A 14604-nucleotide genomic window follows, 5' to 3' on the forward strand; every position below is an offset into this window, starting at 1 on the left:
GCGCATACTGGAGATCATCAGTTGTTGGCCAGCATGAAGAAGGGTTTCGTGATAATGAGTTGCAATCAGCGTGGTGAGTGGATGACGGTTGTCCAGAATTAATGGGTGTTTGCGTCCAACGGAAATCTGAGCATAATTCAGCCGGCCGTCGACGAGAAGTAGTCCGTTCACGAGACGAGGATTCAATGATCTTATTCGAGATGGAAACGTTATTGAATTTTTAGTTTTTAACTCAGTCAACTCTAGATGAAAGCTGTCCTCTTGTGCCAATGCAACCAATCGTAATAGAGCACTTTCTCGCTCTTCGTATGTCAGAAATCCTAATTTGCGGTTCTGACAGTTTCTGCAGTTGTAGATAAATCTCCTTACAAGAGCTACGATCCGCACTAGATCCGATAATTTAGATTTCAAAGTGAAAATGAAACTGGTTTTTATTTCTTGAGCAGGAGCTGAAACAGTGGCTCGTTGCTCCACTGTCGCTTGATTTAATTCTTCGATTGTGTATTTGACCGATTTCGGCCATTCTTCTTTCTCTAAATGAAGCCACTGTGGCCCATGCCACCATGTTTGATGGTTCAATAATTGATCAGGTGTCATTCCACGTGACAATGCGTCTGCAGGGTTTTCGGCTCCAGCCACATGATTCCAGATCCCCTTCCTGGTTATGTGCTGGATTTCTGAGACCCTGTTCGCCACAAATATATTCCAGCGTGATGGCACAGATGATAGCCAACATTTGACTATCATAGAATCCGTCCAAAAATAAGGTTGTATTGACAGTTTTATACTTTCAGCCGCCTTTTCGAAGAGATGACTGCATACAAGCGCCGATGATAATTCCAACCGTGGGATAGAAATTTTCCTTTTCTTTTTCTCGAGATTGTCAATTGGAGCAACCCGAGATTTCGCTGTGAGAAGCGACACAGAAATGGTTCCGTTAAATGATATGCAACGTAGATATAAGCAGGCTCCGTAAGCCTTCTCGGAAGCATCACAGAACCCATGCATTTCTACGGTGATTATGTCGTTATCGAATGCAACCCATCGAGGAATTTCTAGGTGCGATAAGCCAGCCAGATTGCTTCTAAACTTCAACCACCAATTTTGATGCTCTTCGGCCAGCGATACATCCCAAGAACACTTTGTTTTTCAAAGTTCCTGGAGAAAAACTTTGGCCTGAACTGTGACAGGTCCAACTAATCCTAATGGATCGAAGAGCTTTGCGAAATCGGACATTCTCTTGGTGATTTCAGATGATGAGTGCCACTGGGGCACAGTGAATTTAAACATGTCAGTGTTGGGTGACCAGATTAATCCGAGCGTTTTGATGTCGCCTGATGGCTGTAGCTCTAAAGTCGATTGATTACTTCTAAGGTGAATGGGTATCTGTTCCAGGATCTCACAGGAATTAGTACTCCACTTACGCAGAGTGAAACCGGCAGCGCTGAGTAGCAGAATAAGTTCTCTGCATAATTTCGATGCTTCATCGATGCTTCCAACACTTTTTAGCAAGTCGTCGACATAGAATCCGTTGAGGATTGTTTCTGCTGCGATTGGATATGTTGGTTTATTGTCTTCTGCGAGTTTCTTCAGACAACGAGTAGCGAGATACGGTGCAGGCGAGGTTCCATACGTAACCGTCGTTAGTTCGAAGGTGCGGATGGGTTCAGAAGGATCATCTCTCCACAAAATGCGTTGAAGATGATAATCGGCTGGGTCCACATTAATCATCCTGTACATTTTCTCTATGTCAGCTATGATTGCATATTTGTGGAGACGGAATCGTAAAATTATCGAGTACAGGTCGTCCTGTACCACAGGGCCTACCATTAATGCAGCATTAAGCGAAATACCACTGGACGATGGACATGACGCATCAAACACGACACGCAACTTGGTTGATGTACTATCGGGCTTAAGTACCGCATGATGAGGCATATAGTAAGGTGTTTGCATGGATTTCTCCTCGTCAATAGGTAATACCTCGCGCATGTGGTTCAGGTTTCGATACTCATTAATGAAATTAGAGTACATTTGTTTGACATTTACATTTGCGTTGAGTCTTTTCTCCAACGCTGAAAATCTACGCAAAGCTATCGATCTCGATTCGCCGAGACGATCGATTAAGTATGGTTTCTTGGGTAAATGCACTATAAATTTTCCCGAACAATCTTTCTTTGTGGTTCGTTCGAAATGTTTTTCGCATGCGGTTTCTTCCAACGAAAAAGTACTAGTGGTACGACATAATTCTAACTCGAAGAATCGCATTAATTGATCTTCGACTGATTCGGAAGAATGTGAGACGATCGATGAATAACAGCATGCTTCGTCTGGAATTGTTCCCGAGACAATCCAGCCCAACTGTGTGTTCTGTAACGTTGGACCAGATTCGGTCAATTTGATTTGCTGACTTTCTAGGATAATGTCTAAATAAATTTCTGCTCCTATTATAAGATCCACCGCACGAGACTCGTGGAAAGTTGTATCAGCTAAGACGACTTCATTAGGAATTTTCCAGCTGTTTATGTTAATACTTTGTACGGGAAGGTTAACAGTGACACGTGGTAGCACGTGGAATTTCAATCGCGTCGTGTACTCTGTGACACAAGAATTCATTTCAGCTAGTACTGCTTGAGTTGAAGCTGTGCATGAACCTCCAATTCCGACAACAGGTAAATGTTCACGAGATCTCTTAAACTTGAGCTTCTGGGAAAAGCTTTCCGACATGTAGCATCGCTGCGAGCCAGAGTCCAGCAACGCACGAGCGAGCATCGAATTTCCGTACTGATCCGTGATGCCTACAACGGCAGTGGAGAGCAACACTGTACGTGAAGTGTATTCTGTATTCATTGCGGGTGCAGTGTGGTAACTTGTACTGGGGGTGTCTGTGGCGAATTTGTGTGATTGAGCTTTGCTTGCATTTGTTGTTGGATTATCGTGTGATTCTGTGTTGTGTCTCGTTATTTGCTGAATGTGTGTTGAGCGATCAATTGGCGTTGAAAATGTTTGATTTCGCGGTGGTTGCGGGTTTTGTCCTTGGTATTTCTTAAAAGACAATTGTCCTGACTGTGGCTTAGCTTGTGAACCCACAGTGGGTGATGAACTCGAATGAAGTAGCGTGTGATGGCGTTGACCACAATGGTGACATGATCCCCGCGTGGAGAATCTGGCTATATGGCAGGTGACAAACAATTAATACATAGCGAATTTCTTTTTACTGCATCTAGTCGGTCTGGAACATTCATTTTAGAAAATTTGGAACATTTGAATACAGAATGAACAGGCTCTGAACAAAAAGAGCATTTATTTGATTGAACACTAGCGTGACTGATAGTAGGACGATATAACTTTCGATTGTCGGACTGTATTGCCTTTGTTGGCGTGATAGATTGCAACATTGAACAGTGTGATTTCAGAAATTTTATTATCTCTTTATATTTCGGAACTTCTTTACAACTATAATGAGACTCCCAGTGTCTCAATGTGGTTGGGTGTAAACGTTTACATAGCATGTACTGTAGTAAGGTACTCCATCCTTCCGTCTCCTCACCAATTTAGTTTAACATTTGCAAATTTGTTTCAAAACCACTAACTAATTTGTTTAGTGATTCAAAATTCTCCTGACGTAACGGCTCCAATGCGAATAAGGAATCTAAATGCGTCATAACCAATAATTTCTTGTTCTCCTACACACTCTCCAAAGCATTCCACGCGATAATATAATTGTTGGAACAGATCTCAATCGATGCGATTTCCTGCAGAGCGTTTCCGGTGAGCGATGTTCGCAGGTATGTGAACTTATCCATATCTGATAATCTAACATCATTATGGATTAAGTTCTTATATGTATCACGGAAAGTAACCCAGTCCGACATCCGTCCACTAAACGAAGGCAGTCTGAGGTCTGGAAGTTTCACTCGGGACTGTGAATCAACCGTGGATTGTCTCGAACCATTTGGCATTGGGTGATTCCTGTTTGCTGTTGTGAGATAGCTCAGAATAGTTTGCTTCAAATCGTACACAGAGTTTTCAAAATCTTTGATGATGGTGGCGTTGATCGTATCCCTTTGTCGAATTCGTTCCTCTTCAGTCGCCGCTTTGGTTTCTGTAAGTTCCATGTCATCCGCATCGTCGGCTAAGATCTCCATTTGCATTCGAATATTGATGAATTTCTCCAATAATTCGTCCAGTTTGGCTAACCTCAGTTCCAAGGATTGTTTGTCCGTTCCTTCCTCATAGGACTGTACGAAATCAGCCACATTTTCCAGCGAGATACGTAACACACGCTCTTGCTTGGACAATAGCCTTAGATTTTCCGAAGGCATTGTTGAAGACACTTTGTTTCACTTGAACAATGCTTGTATTGTTGTAGACACAATATATCTTTATCTTCTACAATGGCGTTATTGACTGACCGCGCGCAAATTGACGGGACAATGAGATCAATTTATAATGATTTTCAATAGAACAAAGCAACCACGCTAACCGACCAGCAAAATTGACAATATCAACCGAAATTCTTAATATTTAGTCTAGGCTCAACTCAGCTTTTAAATATTGGAACACAATAAGTTTCTCATGCAAGCAAATATCGTTTATTTTATTTCTTCAATTCGCTCAATCACATGCAACGCGTCGGTCTCACATGCATCAAAGATCCGCGCCACAGACTCACCTGCTTTATACCCAGTACTTATCTTAATCATGCAATCTCCAGTCCTATTCCAGCAACAGCAGCAACAGCAGTTTGTTCCAACAGCGACAGCGCTCTAAATTCCTGATCAATGTGTCCTATAGGTCTTCCTCGTAGATAAAATTCAGCAAACTACGTGTGGATAAGCTATCAGCGATGGCGATGTGGCCTTCAGCCAGTGCCACAATATTTCTTCTAACACGATGTCACTTCCGCGTTTTCCGACGATCCGGTTCTATCGGACCAAAATGTTTGAACATGCACTTCTATTTTCCGGTTTCAATCAGAAAACGCGACTTGTGAATTTGTCACTAACGGTTTATTTTAAACAGTTGATTTTATTCCAAGAGGTGACTACTTCGTTCGAGATTTTATTTTCAACTGACTTAAGTCTATCTATCGCAATAGATATTTCAGATATCTATAGTTCTCTATTGCTTATCTTCGGCCCTATCGACGATCGTGAAAGCGATCGATTGTTTATGGGCTGATCTTTCGTATCCTAGCTGCTAACGATTGTAGTAATTGCACGGTGGGCTATATCAGAAATTCATTTCCTAAGTTGCTATAAAACTTTGGGCTAATGCTTAAACAAGGGGGTTTTAAAAAAAATACATATTTCGCCATTTTGGGGTGGCGGCCATTTTGGATTTAAATTTTTCATAAATAACTGTGATCTACTAGTCAAGCCCTTTCATTTGATACCCATATTGATGGGGTTTTGATGAAATTAGTTGTCTGCCATTTTGTAACGGGCACCATCTTGGATTTCCATTTTACATAAATAACTGTGTTCTACTAGTCAAGTCATTTCATTAGATACCCATATTTATAGGGTTTCGAGAAAATATGTAATCCGCCAAAATTTACAAACATACAAACAGTTAAATGAAACCGCTTAAAAAGCAGCATGGGGAATATATATTTCTTCCGCACTGCCGCAAGCCACGGTTCGCCAGAACGAGCGTACGATTCACTGTTCTTTATCAATTAGCCGGCTCTTAAAAGAAACACGGTTCTTCTATGAACCGCAGTTCTTTTTTGAACCGTGGTTCTCAAATGAACGGCTCTTAAATGAACCGCGGTTCAAAAAGAGCCACGGCTCATCAAAGAACTGTGGGTCTTTTTTGAACCGTGGTTCATTCAAGAGCCGTTCATTCGAGAGCCGCGACTTATTTTTGAAGAACCGTGGATCGTACGCTCTTTCTGACGTACCGACTCAAATGAGCGGCTCGTGAGCGCTCGCCCATCTCTAGTTGCAAGTACAACATAACGAGCGGACAATGTTGATTTCACACACATATTTAGACACATACAGCTCGATCCAAGAATGGAATATATTGCGAAACAGCAGAGAAATTTCATTCGCATTCACCCTCGAAGAAGAGGAAGGCCTCCATATCAAAGCGTGTTTCGACAAAGAAGGTGTCAGCAGCATATGGGAAATTTTTGTGCTTGTGCAGATATGGAAGAGTGTCCAGAATTTTGGAATTCGGACATTGGATTTATTTAAATACAACGCATCATTCATGGAAGTATGCTTTCAAATCCCAGTAGGAAAACCTTACTGTTGCATGTTCTGAAGCTTGATCTCACCTCAAGCGGAATATAGGATCAATAGTGTTTATAATTTGTGATCGATATCTGAGTGGGAAGGAGAAAGTTTGGTGCGAGTTGGCAGCGCAGTTCAATCGCAAAGTGAGGACGGAACCAAATAACCGAAAAGCACTGAAAGTTTTCGACGATTCTCTTCATTGTTCAAAATTCAAATGAAATTTTCTACTACTGAAGTAAAAAATACTGATATAACCTAAAAAAATTGATATAACTAAAAAGTTATATAAAAAATTTCGATGCATTCTAAAATAATATTCGAAGTTAAAAACAAGCGGATTGAATAATATAATTTCGTGGTTCTACGTCGAAAATGCGGTCGTGTCCTGGATACATCCCCTTACAATTTTGTTCTGCCGAAGATGGTATGTTTTCTGCGAATGCTAGGAAATTTTGTCGCGAATCTCTTCGATTTTATTGGAACTTGGTACATATGATGGAAGGTCCTTAAATTTTTTTTAAGTATCTCGCTCACCATCGAGCAACACGAGGTCATAAATAGCGCTTTTTGTGCTGAATCGTCACGGGAAATGCGAAATGGCGTCTATATATCAGTATGGCATGTCCCATATTATCATGCCGGGGGTTCGGGTTCAATTCCCGTTCTAGCCGGGTGATTTTTCGTCAAAGAAAATTTCGTCCGACTTGCACTGTGGTCACTCGTATTCTAGAGCTTGCCACTCCAGAATACATTCAAGGCGTGTTTTCCGGCATAGAAGTCTCAACTAAGTACTACTAATAAATATGACGCAAGTAATACCTACGTTGAGAAGGCCAAAGTTCCACTGGGAACGTTAGTGCCACCCAAGAAGAAGCTGAAGGAATTGGAATTGATGAAGTATCTAACAATAATTACTTTAGGCACCATCGAAACGATGTTTTCAATGCTGTCTAAACGGGTCCCACGATGCGATAATTTTAGCTTTTTTGGCACTAGTCGTGCTGTGACTTTTCTCATGCCCACAACATCAACCGAAATATGACGAACGGTCTCGTGAGAGATATTTAATTCGCTCTCTCAAACTAAAATGATGATTTCCGACCACGATGAGATCTTTGCTTCTGATTTTTGCATCGTAAGTCATGGGCTTTGGCACGAATAGTCGCATAGCCTCAATTTATCCACCATAACGTAGTCAGAGAGGACCGAACCAGCAATAGTAATTCGAAACGAATCAGACAGTGTTAATATGGATTTCATGGGAGACTTTTCCAAGTTGGTGACAGTTCAAGATCTTGACTTCCATCACGGTGAGCTCCTTGAACTAGCCATTTCCTTTTTTAATCAATTCAACCTAGGTTATCGCCTCGAAATTTTTACTTTGTGGGAAGGTACGTAGGCACGATATCCAAATATAAACCGCCGGTCGACAACAGTATCGTTAGTTTGCTTCCGATCAGCCACGACCTTGGAAATTTCGACCTCGGAGCAATATCTTGCCAGATCTTTGATGATCTGAATGACATTGAGAGATTTTTGATTTGGTTGGGGCCGGATGAAAACAAACCACGGGCCAGTTCCAGGTGCATCTTCTGGATAAACATTGTCGCGAGGAGGGGAAACACGTGAGGGCGAATACGCGGTCGAGGGTTGAGAGGGAATGGACGACGATAGAGGAGGAGATTAGCTGGATGGTTGAGGGAGATCGGAAGCAACATATGAGGAATGCAAGATCGAGGGTTGAGGGAAAACGGGAGGGTTAGAAGGATGAGTGGAGAGATTTGCGCTCCCAAAATATGTATGGTTGACGTAAGTGTCAACTGTGTTTTTCAGTTTAACAAAAGTCATAAAACCTTTTCGATCCACTTTTGACCGCGAATATTCAATCAATGAAGACCGATTAATCTACATAAATGCGGGTCACACCGATATTTCAGGGAACGAGGAACCCAACTGGCTTTCCAATGAAGGACGGAGAGGTTCCATTACTAGTATGGGTATTCCAGGTGAGGGCCCCATTAGAACAGCGAACCATTTCATTATACTTGGTTGGAAGGCTGAGCGGAAAGATTGAACACATACAAAGTCTTGTAAGTGGATAGGACTTGGATCGTTCTCTCCCGAGTGATGCTTGTTTGTTCTATGCATAATCATTTCTATGAATAACAAGCTATATTATTAATTATTTCACTAATTTTTAACTATTAAGTGTTCTACAGTCTACTTCTATCGCGTTTGTGCCAATATTACAAACGAAGCTACGTTATCAGTTTATAATTATTGCATTGAGGATCATTTGCGGTCGGCAAACTTCGTTCTTGGGAATATTAGAAGGTCCGAACAAGTCTAGTGTTTTACAGTTACTTTTCTGTGCAGATGTCAATTTTTATGACGATTTGAAAATGTGCCCACTACGTAAATACCGACCGAAAAAGGTTAAATGAGTGGCCTAAAGTAAGATCTGTCGTGATTTCTTTTAGAAATAATATTTCTACAACAATGTACAACATTTAGGTATCGTTTATTTCTCAAGTTATCATTTTTATGTACAATATATAGCACTGTGTTAACTCTTTTCAATGAATGAGCAAAGTGAGTGTCACATGAAGAATAAAATATGAACAAAACAAATAATCAAACCTCGTTTATTTTACACCTCGATGATAAACCATATAACTAAAATGACTATCAACCATTTGAACGAATTTCTGTATTTACAGTAAGGCTTTTCGGTTCTTACGACTTCTATTAGTGATGTAGAAATACTGTTCGCTACCAAAAAGTAATCATCAAAAATTTGTACATATATTGCAGCGATTCTGATCTCGTGGAGTAGTGGGTGGCATCCGCTACCAGACGAGGGGGAGGTGTTGGTTGTGCGTTGCGCAAATTCGCTTCAGTGCCGTACTCACGCTTCTCGCTTGCTCCCGTCTTGTCCCTGTTCGGGCTTCTTGTCCTGACTTTGCCGCTCTCCATCGTTTGGGGTGGAATCGAAGACTTCCGCAACATCCGACGACACCATGCTGTTCATCGTCGCTTCCGGTGTTGGCGGACATTTGGGTTCATTATCTAGTATTCGTTCGATTTCCGGCTCTGGAGAAGATGTTATCAAACTGTCAATGGAATGAGTCGGTGTTTTAGTGTGATTACCTTCCAAATTCAGAATCTCGATGGTTCCATCTTCCGAAGAGGTAATCCGGGTGGTCATTTCGGTAACACTATCAGAGGCTACCGTTTCTGCGTCCCGAATCAGATCTTCCGTCTCTTTGATAATATCGTCCGCCATTTGTTCGGTGTCGTCACTGAAGCTTTGGGCCTTTTTAAGAATGTTGTTCTTAATGTTCTCGAGATTCTCATCAACGATCTGTTTGTTTGGATCTTTCAAAGGAATGATTTTGTAGTCCGGATTGTCGTTACCGTGACCATTCGTCTGGGGAAGATCGGTTTTGCTGATTTGTTCCAAGGGATTGGAAACTTCATTCACAGCTTTTTTGCCACCCAACACACCCCCTATCTCATTGGTAACATTTTGAACAGCTTCCTTCACGTGCTCACCGACATCTGTAATGATAGATCGAGAAGATGATTTTAGGTTATATGATCGATTGATACCGGTCAACCTTTTCATATTATTACTAAAGATTACAGTTTCGTTCGTTTTTATAATAAAAACAGGAAGTGGGTTATATTTATGGTATAACCGCAAGGGTGACGTAGGACTATCGTTGATTTAGAGATCATTTGTATGAAGTTGAATCTGAATTCATTCTGAATGAATGAATATTTGGAGAACTTCGAAAACGAGAGCGTTACGTTGGAGGCACAAGGTTTTATGCATCCAATATTGGATACGGAAATATCCTACTGATGGGGAAAAATAATCTTCAGAAACTATCCTGTTGATTGCGATTGATTGAAAAATCACAAAACCTAATGTATTTGGTCACAGTGTTACATGGATAGAAAACATTAAAATAAACTCTTTCATATGAATGTAATTTTAAATTCCCAGAGGAACTGGCAGATTATTTTCAGTAACGATTAGATATTTCCATTAACCACTGGTGGGCTTCCATTTTCCTGGAAGCCCACCAGTGGTTAATGCTAACTCGATAACCATCTGTTAATAGCACTTGATTGAAACATATTTGGTCACAGTGTTACATGGATAGAAAACATTCAAATAAACTCTTTCACATGAATGTATTTTTTAATTCCTAGAGGAACTGGCAGATTATTTTCCGGATCTTTCTCGATCCAAACGGAAAGAATTCCGTGCGTGTATGTGTGTGTGTGTAGCGGCTGCTTCGAGATCTTCCCGGGGAACCGTTTGTAGCATCACTCTCCTCCTGATGGATTCCCTTCTGGCCTAAGGTGCACAAACAGGCTCATGGTGACTCCGTTCATCCGCGCTTTCATGATAAATGAAGAGCTTCACCACAACAGCGACAACATGCTCCAATCGCTGTTCAATTAGAACTGAGTGGATTTCCGAGCGGCGCTCGCTAATATATCGATTGGTGATTTCAATAGCCTATTTTGAAAGCAAATTTCAGACTATTGAAACAAGTTTTTGGATCAGAAAGTAACAAGTATAGAATATTATCTTTCGAATGAAGTGTTTATCATACCATTTCGTTCAGTTGTTTAGGAGCTATTAACAATCAAAATCTCGGTCTCCGGCGTAACGCTTTCGTTTTCGAAACTTTGATTTTACACCCTGGTATAGAAATGAAAGACGTAGTCCTACGTCAAAACAAGTATTTTGGGAACATGCAATTGGCTAATTATGCAAAAGACAGAATCATCGAGTTATCAATTTTTCATAATGTAGTGACCTGTAAAAAACATGGAATACAATGCGCGTCCCGGTGCTATCGATCCATTTACTGGCCCCAATTGCGAGAGGAAAACAAAAACAAAAAAGTTCTCTGTTCTATATAACCCATTTTGTGCATTTCCGTGTCATTCGGTGCATTTGCTCGGTCTGGAAGAGGCTTACGAATCGCGTGCTCCACTGCAAACGAGCGGAACGCGTCAAGCTGTTTCAACGGCTGACCAGACGGGAAGCCATAAATAATCCTGTGTCTAGCCACGGTTTACCCTGTTGCTACCAGCGTATCTAGCAAGGATCTGCGAGGGGTTGCCTCTATTCGCACCACTTTGCACCACCTTTGACTGAGACCGAAATCAACAACGCAAATAGCATCAATTAGCATTCTAGCCTTTTTTTTTGCTTTCATCGGAAGGTTTACTTCTGAGAGATTCTGGTTGCGATGGCGGGCTCTGCAGAAGGTTTATACACAGCTTTTGGGTGGCCCGCATCAGAGGAATCTTTTTCTCGCTTTCTTCAGTGGCACTACAAATTGCAGTGGACATTAGGTGCTCTCATCGACTATCTCAATTTAGTTTTGCTCGTTTATTTAATAATAAGTCAATGATCTTATTTGTAGATTTATCGAATGATTTTGTCAACTTCGGATGACTTCTCTTAGCTTGAGCTTCTCCTAACATAAGTATGCTAGACCACAATATAAAAGAAACATATTTCTATTGGTTCCGTTCTGGGAAGGTTTTCCCGTAGACTTAAAGAAAAACTGTAAACATATAACATGCTCCTGCACTCAACGAGCCGGAAAATGTTTTCTCGACTTTTTCGGCGAGGTGGGTATATTTTACGATTGTGTCTCCCACTCGCTGTGAGATAGCGCGGAATGTGGAAAAGTCTTTCCCGGGCAAACATTCATTCACTGGAACTCATCGTGACTCCATTGCCTCCACCTAGCAGTTGACTGATCACCAAATGAGGTAAAAAACAAAGAAGCCCTAATGCACTTCCACCCATTGGCTTCCATTCGTTGCTGTCCTCGTTGTTAATTCATCATCATTCGTAATATATTCGAGATGACACATTTTGTTTTGTTGTTGATAGTTTGTGGATGGCGGATCATTCAGTGTGGCATTCCGAGACCACTTTCGCGATGGGAATGAATTATTTGTGTGAACAACGATACCAGGGGTGGAGCTGCTGAGTGGGTTTTTATCAATAAAAACTGCTTTTGCTTTGTAACTTCTGTGTACTGTACAATATATGTTACATGTGCATGTGGAAAGTCATAATTTGTACTATGTACTCTTTATCTCATTGTGTAAAAGACTTTTTTGTTTATATCACTTAATCCTTATTTCGTTTATACAAGTCTGGTATTTATAATCAATAGTAAAGTGTAACTGCAGAGAATGTTCTCGAACCGGCTCGAGATATTATTTAGTATATGAATTGATTTGATTGATCGTTTTGAAGGATGTTCATCAAACGTGAACTTTTGGCCAACCAGAACAAATTAGTACACGATGAGGTTTACAACCGCGAACATAGGATCCATTTATTCATTCAGTTCTTCTCGTTCTAATCGTCAATCTGATTAACTCCATACTATAAATGTGTCTATATCATAATGAAAATCTAGTTAACCCGCTGCACTTTTTTCATCTCCTACGGAGACATCTGTAAGTTGTTCGTTTAATTTCATTCGCGTTGACGGCATCGAGCTTCGTATTACGAATAGGGGGAGTGAACATGACAATATGGGTTTGCAGAAGGAATGAACCCACTCTCATAATAAAAATTACGAATGAAAATTATTTTTCCAAAATCAAATTAGTAATGAAAATCTCTTTTACCTGCAATTGGTGAAAAAATGTCGTGCAAAAATTGTGTCTAAAGATAATTTTATATTATAATGGTGTTTTTCTTTTATCTGTATTATAGTGACTTTCAACTCATTTGTTCGTCACTTTTACTTCCATTTTTGGAAGAATGTTGGGAGTGAGAATTGAACTCGTGACCTTTAGCGTGAGAGGCATGGATGTTACCACTACGCCAGATCGCCTCCACTATTATAATGGTGTGTTTTGGTGAGAATATCTGAAAATTTATAGAAAAATAGTTTGAATTAGGGTCAGGACAACGTACTTCAAGTAATTAATATATATGGCAAAAAAAAAAAATCATACAAATTTTAGCAATTTCGGGCCCACTGATTTTATAGAGAATAATTTGCCTCATAGGAACTCATGTCGTATCCAGTTGTCGACACCGTACCGCTGCCATCGCGAATCGCTTACACGAACGAAGTTCGAGAAAAATAAAATAAAATGTCCAAAAGCATAACATGTCCAAAAATGTCCAAAAGCATAATATAATGAATGGTGTGAGATACAGAAATAAAAGTGGACGTTTAATATCTGAAAAAACATTTTCAAATTCGAAATAAAAAAAAAAATATTCAAAGACCGAATTTGAATTAATAATTGGCTTTCACTTGCCAAATCGATTAACTCCAATAATCACGAAATTATTGTAGTAATAATAACAAATATTCCAAGTTTATTCCTATATATATTTCTATATGTCGTTTGATCAAATAAGCGTTTGCAATAATACATTCTACATCACATTTTCAAATTAATTAGTTGAAAAACAACATATTAGGCTGTCAAAAAAGTCCTGCGGTATTTTTTTTTGAATTTTCATTTGTTCATAAAATTTGTTACAATCATCTGTTTTAAGTCAAATATGCGCCGTTTTGTTCGATGATTTGTTCCCAACGAGATGCCAACTTCATAATACCCCTGTTATAGAAGCTCGCTTCCTTATTGGCAAAAAAACTCGGATAGCCAATTTTCATAGGCCTCTTTTGTGGCTAACTTCTGACTACCCAGCTCGTTCGCCATGGACAAAAACAGGTGGTAGTCACTTGGTGCAAGGTCCGGACTATACGGCGGATGCAAAAGAACCTCCCATCCGAGTTCCCGGAGCTTCTGGCGCGTCACCAAAGAAGTGTGTGGCCTGGCGTTGTCCTGATGGAAGACAATGCGGCCTCTGTTTATCAAAGATGGCCTCTTCTTCATGAGTGCTACCTTCAAGCGGTCCAGTTGTTGGCAGTACAGGTCCGAATTGAGCGTTTGGCCATAGGGAAGCAGCTCATAATAGATTATTCCTTGACAATCCCACCAAACACACAGCAGAACCTTCCTGGCCGTTAATGAGGGCTTGGCCACCGTCTGAGCCGCTTCAGCGGGCTTCGACCACGACCGTTTGCGCTTCACGTTGTCGTAAGTGACCCACTTTTCATCGCCAGTCACCATCCGCTTCAGAAACGGGTCGATTTTGTTGCGATTCAGCAGCGATTCACATGCGTCGATACGGTCAAAGATGTTTTTTTGCGTCAACGTGTGTGGCACCCATACATCGAGCTTCTTTGTGAATCCAAGCTTCTTCAAATGGTTAATAACGGTTTGATGACTTATCCCCAGCTCTTGGCCGATGCTACGGCTGCTACTATGCCGGTCT

General features: G+C 40.7%; 3 protein-coding genes across 9 annotated transcripts in view; all 3 read right to left on the minus strand.

Moving 5' to 3' along the window:
* Positions 1–1149: 1149 nt before the first annotated feature.
* LOC129766638 (uncharacterized) lies at positions 1150–2850 on the minus strand. The gene has a single exon (XM_055767213.1). The coding sequence runs from the start codon at positions 2848–2850 to the stop codon at positions 1150–1152; it is 1701 nt and encodes a 566-aa protein (XP_055623188.1).
* An 836-nt stretch (positions 2851–3686) lies between these two features.
* On the minus strand, positions 3687–4325 carry LOC129766639 (uncharacterized). Its single transcript, XM_055767214.1, has one exon. The coding sequence runs from the start codon at positions 4323–4325 to the stop codon at positions 3687–3689; it is 639 nt and encodes a 212-aa protein (XP_055623189.1).
* Positions 4326–8754: 4429 nt separating this feature from the next.
* The window catches only part of LOC129768451 (uncharacterized), a 68580-nt gene continuing 62730 nt past the window's right edge, over positions 8755–14604 (minus strand). For 6 of the 7 annotated variants that reach the window (XM_055770119.1, XM_055770118.1, XM_055770121.1 and 3 more), the window contains one exon: positions 8755–9809. In XM_055770119.1, coding sequence (XP_055626094.1) covers positions 9157–9809 — 653 coding nt within the window. In that variant the 3' untranslated portion in view covers positions 8755–9156. The remainder of the gene's footprint in view (positions 9810–14604) is intronic. The other variant, XM_055770122.1, reaches the window with a different exon arrangement.

Source organism: Toxorhynchites rutilus, chromosome 2 (genome assembly GCF_029784135.1).
Source record: "Toxorhynchites rutilus septentrionalis strain SRP chromosome 2, ASM2978413v1, whole genome shotgun sequence".
Classification (NCBI taxonomy): domain Eukaryota; kingdom Metazoa; phylum Arthropoda; class Insecta; order Diptera; family Culicidae; genus Toxorhynchites; species Toxorhynchites rutilus.

Coding starts and splice junctions, on each gene's coding strand:
- LOC129766639 (XM_055767214.1), bottom strand. CDS start 4,325: ATGCCTTCGGAAAATCTAAGGCTATTGTCCAAGCAAGAGCGTGTGTTA.
- LOC129766638 (XM_055767213.1), bottom strand. CDS start 2,850: ATGAATACAGAATACACTTCACGTACAGTGTTGCTCTCCACTGCCGTT.